This window comes from Kryptolebias marmoratus, linkage group LG1 (assembly GCF_001649575.2).
Source record: "Kryptolebias marmoratus isolate JLee-2015 linkage group LG1, ASM164957v2, whole genome shotgun sequence".
NCBI lineage: Eukaryota > Metazoa > Chordata > Actinopteri > Cyprinodontiformes > Rivulidae > Kryptolebias > Kryptolebias marmoratus.
Window position 1 is genome coordinate 34,153,091 of NC_051430.1, and position 7,589 is coordinate 34,160,679.

At 43.7% G+C, this 7,589-nt stretch overlaps 2 protein-coding genes across 2 annotated transcripts in view; one reads left to right on the forward strand and one right to left on the reverse strand.

Moving 5' to 3' along the window:
• Nucleotides 1–4,846, reverse strand: part of sult4a1 (sulfotransferase family 4A, member 1) — a gene marked incomplete in the record, with an annotated part of 18,278 nt that extends 13,432 nt beyond the window's left edge. Inside the window, 1 exon segment of the mRNA XM_037977487.1 lies at nucleotides 4,435–4,846. Coding sequence (XP_037833415.1) covers nucleotides 4,435–4,603 — 169 coding nt within the window.
• A 987-nt stretch (nucleotides 4,847–5,833) lies between these two features.
• pnpla3 (patatin-like phospholipase domain containing 3) overlaps nucleotides 5,834–7,589 on the forward strand; it is an 11,609-nt gene continuing 9,853 nt past the window's right edge. Inside the window, exons 1-3 of the mRNA XM_017403754.3 lie at nucleotides 5,834–6,133; nucleotides 6,691–6,923; nucleotides 6,996–7,061. Coding sequence (XP_017259243.1) covers nucleotides 5,947–6,133; nucleotides 6,691–6,923; nucleotides 6,996–7,061 — 486 coding nt within the window. The 5' untranslated portion in view covers nucleotides 5,834–5,946. The remainder of the gene's footprint in view (nucleotides 6,134–6,690; nucleotides 6,924–6,995; nucleotides 7,062–7,589) is intronic.

Below are 7,589 nucleotides of genomic sequence, written 5' to 3' on the forward strand. Positions count from 1 at the left end.
CTAACAGCTGAGAGGATGGAGAGGAAGATCCAAACTTGAGAGCAGCTATGATATGTGTTTAATTCAAATTAATTGATCAGAATTCAGGAAAATCCTGTTGAATCTATGATGTTTGTGTGGATTTCTGGGAGTGATGTTTTAAAGACATGATCAGCTGATGAAGAGATCAGCTGTTTATATACAACTGTATATATCTTATTAGTTGAGACAATCAAGCTAATATCATCACATGACATGTATTTCTATAGTGAAAATTAAAGATTAAACAAAGATTGCTCAGATGTACACAGACAGAGGGGAGAATCAACTGAAAAAAAAAAACTAAAAAAAGGCAGATGCCATTTATTTCACGCCTAGGTCACCGAGTTCTGGTCAGACGTTCCCTGGAATGTTTCAAAATGGAACCCAGCGGAGAGAAATGATGAAAGTTCTTGGCTTTAGCCCGCAGAAAGAGACGTCCCAGTGCTTTCGCCCCGGCAACCTCAACAGACGTCACTGATACTGAGCCTGAGAAAAACAAGCTTTTGGTCAGATTATTATTTCCTAGAAAAGGCTGTTTTCTCACTATTGTGTAATATGCGGTGCTCATTTTTCTTCAGGGCATTTTATTATGCAGCTAATAAAACACATAGCAAACTTTTTTAACCTCTTCAGGTTCTGCAAAGAGCTCTCCCATTCAAAGTGGAAATTAGCAATAAGCACATTGGTGGCAACGGGTGATTCAGGGACTTTACAAGGACACTTCAGCTTTGTGCAGGGGTTGAGGATTGAACCCCTGACCCACTGATTGAAAAGCAACCCACCCAACCACTAGGCCAAAGCTGCCCCAAAGTGCAATTTTAATAAAGGTAAAAGGTATTTTAAAAAAAAGATGAAATTGTACAGAAACAGAAACAGGGTCAGGATTTTGGGGTTTTTGTTCCCCTAATGACCCTCTGTTTTAAAACCTGGTCATTTCCTTCATTTACTGTTGGTTCATTGTCGCTTCATGCAACATGTTTCATTGGTTTTATGTCTTGCCTCATGTTTTGCTCCTGTTCGGGTTTTTTTATGTTTTAGTTTTGCTGCAACGTCAGCCGTTGTTTTTGGTTATCTCTTATTTTAATAAATTAGTTCTTGCACAAGTCTCTTCGCTCTGGGTTCGCTTCCTTCTCCGCCACACGTGACATATAGTCCCATTTCCTGCTTTTTGGAGTTGCATCAGACCTGTAACTACTGTGTTTAAGTATCAAACACACAAAATTCCTTTTACATTTTCAGAATACCCTCCATATTTTTTAACGAATCTCTTCCATTATTATTTCCTCTGTCTTGCAGAGTAATGCAACAGAGAGCAGCAACTTAGATGATCTTGTTGATAATATTACAACTTTAATGCAAACGTTATTTGATAAAGTTGCCCCTCTGAAAAAGAAAGTGATCAGTCAGAGGAAGCTGACTTCTTGGTTTAATTTAGAGTTACGTACTTTAAAACAGGCATCTAGAAAGTTTGAAATAACTGTATTTTTAATCTTTCATAGAAGATAAAAAGAACAACTCCATGTCTCTGCCTAGTATAGCTACACTAATGGAAAGTCTCATCTCTGTTTAGCCAGGTATCCCTGAAACTCTAAGTAGTGATGACTTCTTGAGATTCTTTATATTTAACATTATTTCAATTAGAGAGAAAATTCACACCATCCTGCCTGCTATTGGCTTTGATTCCCTGTCAGATGAGGCAGCTTTCGAAGTGCCATGAGCTTCATCCAAATCATCATCATGTGTGCTAAATCCCATCCCGACCAGACTGTTCAAAGACGTATTTCCCCTAATTAATAGAGTTTAGATAAACTAGAGTTTAAACAAATGACACGTGGAAGACTCCATGGTCAAATGTTACTCGATAGCCAGTCCTGGAATGCTTGTAAATATAGAGGGTAAAACGAATGAAACAAAATATATGGAAATCCTTGAGGTCAAACTGATATATTCATTCCGTTCTCATCATAGCCTAATTTCAGTTCAAACATCTGGCGTGAAAGAGGCATGCTGAGCCTTTCAAGGAAATATTTTGGCAGTGCATTCATGTCTGACAGCTCACAAGAGACCAAAGGGTAAAAAAGTCTTATCTAACTGATGACTGGATTATTAAGGAATCATATCTTTTTTTTTTCATAGTCAGAACAAGAGTCCCGTGAAAGTCCAAATGAGTCACGAACAACGTAAGCACATACAGTAGCTGCTGTTGTTGTAAAACACACCAGAGTTTGACTCGAACTTTTACACACTGTGAAATGTGCACAGTAAGACAGCTGTCGATCATCCTGAAAGTGGAAATCCCACTAAAATCAGACCATGCGATGCTCAGACAAGCTGCATCTCAGACTTTACAGGCCCCGGTTTGCAGGTTAAAGGTTAAAGTTCATGGCTGAACGATTAAAGAAGTATTCCACAGGGGCCCACAGGATCATCAAGGTCAGGTGTGGAATGAGTCCAGCAGCAGACAAGGGAGGGTCCCTGGCCATGCCAATACCTGGTAGGTATGTGGAATATCACCTTTCTGGAAGGTAGGAAGCCAGAGCTTGTTTGTGAGATTAAGGAATGCCAACGTGGTATAGTTGGACTCGCCTCTACACACAGCGTGGGCTCTGGAATCCACCTCCTGGAGAGGGCCTGGACTCTTTCCTGCTCCGGAGTTGCCCAAGGAAAAAGAGATTCGGGGAGGTTGGGGACATGGAATCCAAACGGGCCATGTTCAGCGCCTCTATTGCAGATGAGGCTTCCAGGAGCTGTAGCCTGAAGGTCATTGTGCCTGCTGCGGTAGCAACCGATGGACCCACTGGTGGACACCAGCTGTGATGAAAGCCGTCAACCTGAAGAAAGAGGTCTTCAGGGTTTGGGTGTCCCAGGGGACTCCTGAAATAGTTGACAGTTACAGGGTGTCTCTGCTTTTTGCAGATGGTGTGGTCCTATTGGCTTTATCAAATCATGATCTACAGCTTTCGCTGGAGCGGTTTGCAGCCAGGATGAGGATCGGTGCCTCCAAATCCGAGGCCATGGTCTTGAGCCAGAAAAGGGTAGAGTGCCTTCTCTGGGTCGGGGAAGATGTCCTGCCCCAAGTGGAGGAGTTTAAGTATCTCGGGGTCTTGTTCACGAATGAGGGGAAAATGGAGCGGGAGATCGACAGGCGGATTGGTGCAGCGTCTGCAGTGAAGCGGGCGCTGTACCGATCTGTCGTGGTGAAGAGAGAGCTGAGTCAAAAGGCAAAGCTCTCGATTTACCGGTCGATCTACGTTCCTACCCTCATCTATGGTCACGAGCTTTGGGTAGTGACCGAAAGAACGAGATCGCTGGTGACGTCCCACCGGGAGGAGGCCCAGGGGAAGACCCAGGACACGCTGGAGGGACTATGTTTCTCAACTGGCCTGGGAATGCCTTGGGATTCCCCCCGGAGGAGCTGGCCCAAGTTCGTAATGTAATATCTACAAATATACATTGTAGATGACACTAAATGACATCCAGTCCACCAGTTCTTATGAAAGATTAATCTCTGGAATCAAACAAAATATTCTGGTGCAAAACAAATCTTTAACATCCTATAGCTGCGCTCCATGGTCCTATACATCCAAACATCTCTATCAACATGGGAAGGAGGGAGATCTTAGATGATATGTAACACAAATTGTGTCGGCTATTCTTTTGACAATAACATAACAGAAATAAAAATCAACATTATGTTCAACTGATCCAATCGGATATTGAATTTTGGTTAATTGGTAAGTCTAAATTGTCACTGCTGGTTGTGTGTCTTGTTAGTCTCTATGTGTACCCTGCCCTTCACCCACTTTCCCGTAATTTCGCATGGAAAAAGCATGGAAAGATAACGGATGAATGGATGGATGGACATCCAGAAAGTCTTCGGAGCACTTCACTTTTTCCACATTTTGTTGGAAGGTGGAGTGCTGCAGGATGGACTGGTTCTGGGTCACCTTCCTGATTAAGGCTAGTAAGCCAAATATTTAGTTAGCAAATTAAATATTTAGCTCGGACACAAATATTTAGCTTGCTATGACATTTATAAATGTATGAATAACGTGGCGAAAATATGACTTTAACCATCTAAAATGAAAATTTGTCACTATTATGACCTGATACCTGATACATTTTTTGGACTTTCTTCTTAGAATAAAGTCTAAATAAGAATATGACAGTAAATAAAGATGCATTATCCAGACGGACGTGAAAAGAAATATCAGTTCAGACTGTCCCACCTGGGCTGAGGTAATGGTTTAATCGGTTTATTGCATCTGACTCATCCAGCTGATTATGAAACCATCATGGGTGAGCTGACAGAAGCTATTACTGTCATCCATTTCCAGCTTTAACTGAGAATTGAAGACTTTGCAAAATAAAAGGAGGCTGCAGGGGGTTTGGGAGCTGCAGAGGCTTGTTTACCTGACTTGGGGTAGGTGACGATCCACACGTCGCTCCCTCGGAGGGAGAACTGGCTGATCTCCTCCATCTTCCCCCTGCAGAACGGCGGCAGCCGCACTCCGTCGAACTCGAAATACTTGCTCTCGAACTCGATCGGAGTGCCCGGCGTGTCTGCCTCGCTCTCCGCCATCCTCAGCAGCCGCCCGGGAGGGGGGCAACACGGGAGACGGCACGTGCGCTCGCGCGGACTAATGATCCGTTAAGTCAGGTTGTGGTGATGATGATGATGAGGAGGAGGATGAGGATGGCAGAGAGTGGTCTACAGGATGCTGGCGTGCAAATCAGGAGCGGGAGAGGTGATGTCATGCGCGCGCCCGAGCGCCAGCATCAGCACCAGGGAGGACTGAGGGGAGCTACGTCCGCGCATGCGCACAAGAATGCCTCTCATTAAACTCGTCCTGGAGTCTGCGACCTTTACATTTAGAAAAGCCAGTTTTACTTTATCTTTATCTTTCCCATAAGGTTTGTACGCAACCACAAAATGTATTTGACCCTTAAAAAACAAACTTGCACTTAATATTATTATTATTATTATGTTGCAATGTGTATGCATTGTTTTGTATGTGTTTGTGTTAAAGCAAACACATTGTATATTAGGGTAAATACAATATGCAGACCTTATTCCAGTCCACATTTATAGAAAAAAGGAGAAAAACAAGTAGTGCATTTAGAGAACAGCATCAGGCTGCAGCACAAATGCATTAAAATAACGAAGATAAAAAAGTGAGCTATTTAAGCTGCTTTTCGTGTGGTAAATTGAACATTTTTATTCCAAACGACAGACTGATTTAAACACAAACTAGATCAATTGTATTTTCTGTAAAGAAGTAAATAAAAATAATACAGCGCGAATGCTAAAACCGAGTTATTAAAGGTAAACGAAGCAGAACACTAACTTGAAGCTACCTAAAAGATAAAAAAAGAAACCGAATGGAACCTAGCAACATTTTAATAAAAAAGCAAAATCCTAGTTAAAAGTAGCAAATCTGACACTGATTCTTCGTTTTCTTCGTAAAACTCTTTTTTTATATGGTCCAGTGGTATGCTAGATCATTTCAGAGGCGGGCGATAAAAAAAATAAATAAAAGAAGGGAAAATGTTTTGATTTCCGAGTTCAATTGAACGCAGCAGCAAAAGGTACGTTTGAGTCGGAGTCATAGAAGAATTAGCGTAAACAAACCAAAAAAAGCAGCACAAACTAGCTCATTAAATGTATATTTTTCTCAGTATCTGACGAAAAACAGATACTGTGCAACAAAGCGAGTTTTTTTTTTTAGAAATTACAACTTAACAGGTGCGTAATAACGCAGCCGAAGTTTCAGAACGCCCATAATCCTGACCGCATTTGAACGCACCGCAGACCGTTTATAGAACCGGCTGTCAGCGGTTAGGTTCGCTAACCTTCGCCGGGCGGCGGCGAGTGCTGCTCGGTCCTCCGGTTTCCCGCCTCCAGCCGGGGCATGTCCTGTCGTCATGTTCGACCTAAACGCCGGCTGGAACCTGTCTTTTGCCGGGTGTGGGTTTCTGGGCATCTACCACATCGGAGTTGCCAGCTGCCTGCTGGAGAAGGCGCCGTATCTCGTCAAAGGGGCGACCCGGCTGTACGGGGCCTCCGCCGGGGCTCTGACCGCCTCGGTCCTCGCTAGCCAGGCATGTATAGGTAAGGCTTATTTTAAACACAAAATGTGCTTAAATTAAAGGGCTAGCACTCCTTGAAGGAATGCGTATCGCCCGCCGCCGCTCGTGTCAGTTTTAAGCTAATACGTTGCGTTCAGAAACCCCTCGCGTGACATGTTAGCTCTTAGGTCACGTGCAGTGAATGGGATTTGGAGGAATTTGCTTTTTTTTGTGTGTGTTGGCAAAGGTCAGTTGGCTGTGGCGGCCATCTTGAATTGGGTTGACTCCAAAAATAAATCAGCACATCAGCAGATCTTTAAGTTTCACCGATCTGAGCTCATAAAAAATGGCGATTTAGAGCTAATTAAGCCATAAGGTGAGTTGTCTGTGCATGTGTCAGAGGGTCGTTAACTTCCACTTTCATAGAGAAGTGCAATATAACCCTAGGAAGCGATAACAACAAACATGTCTCCATCGACCTCTGCACATTGACAGATAAGGAGTCAGAAGGAAGCGGTTCATTCGGGTCACTGACTCCTGGTAGCTCCGCACGTTATTGATCCAGGGCTCAATCAAACAGAACCCTCTCTGTGTTCCCAGCCAAGTGCTGCGAGGACGTCATCGAGGTGGCCAAGGAAGCCCGCAAGCGGAACCTGGGCCCGCTTCACCCCACCTTCAACCTGGTGAAGGTGCTGCGCTCCGGCCTGAACCGAGACCTGCCGTCGGACGCCCACATCCTGGCCTCGGGGAGGCTCTGCATCTCGTTGACCCGGGTGTCCGATGGGGAGAACGTCCTGGTGTCCGAGTTCGGCTCCAAAGAGGAGCTCATACAGGTCTGACTGATTGTTTTTTGTTTTATTTCGGTTCTCTGTTAGTCCTGGTTCTAACCCGTGTTCTGTCCACAGGCGCTCGTCTGCAGCTGCTTCATCCCCATCTATTGTGGCCTGATTCCTCCGTCCTTCAGAGGCGTGGTAGGTGTTTTATTACACAACCAGCAGAGCTGAAAAGCAAAAAAAAAAGGGCCTTGCATTTCTTAAACGAATTCAAGAGTTTTCATTAAACACCGTGCAGTGGATCTTGAGGTATTTTGCCAGCTGACAAACAGGGCTGACGGCAACAGTTCATGCTGAAAATGTACGTTAAAATGTTTTTTAATTTTGAGCACGCTTAAGTATGTGCTGGGGGGTGATGCTCAGTTACAACCACGCCAGATTTTAGCTTAATAGTCCCTCCAGGATTTAGCGGGGCATTTTTTGGGATTGTTGCGGCTAAAATGCCTGATTTCGCGGGGCGATTTCCTAAAAGTTGCGATTTTTTTTTACTAAAATCAATAAAAAAATCATTTATTTTAATATATAAACCAAAAATCCTTCCTAGTTTTGTAAGATAATTCCCAACAAACATTGACATTCTCAAAAGGTGCTTTATTTGAGAACTTTGATAGCTTCTAAACTGACATTCATGAGCATTTCTGGATTGTCCCTGGTCTGCAGCTCTCC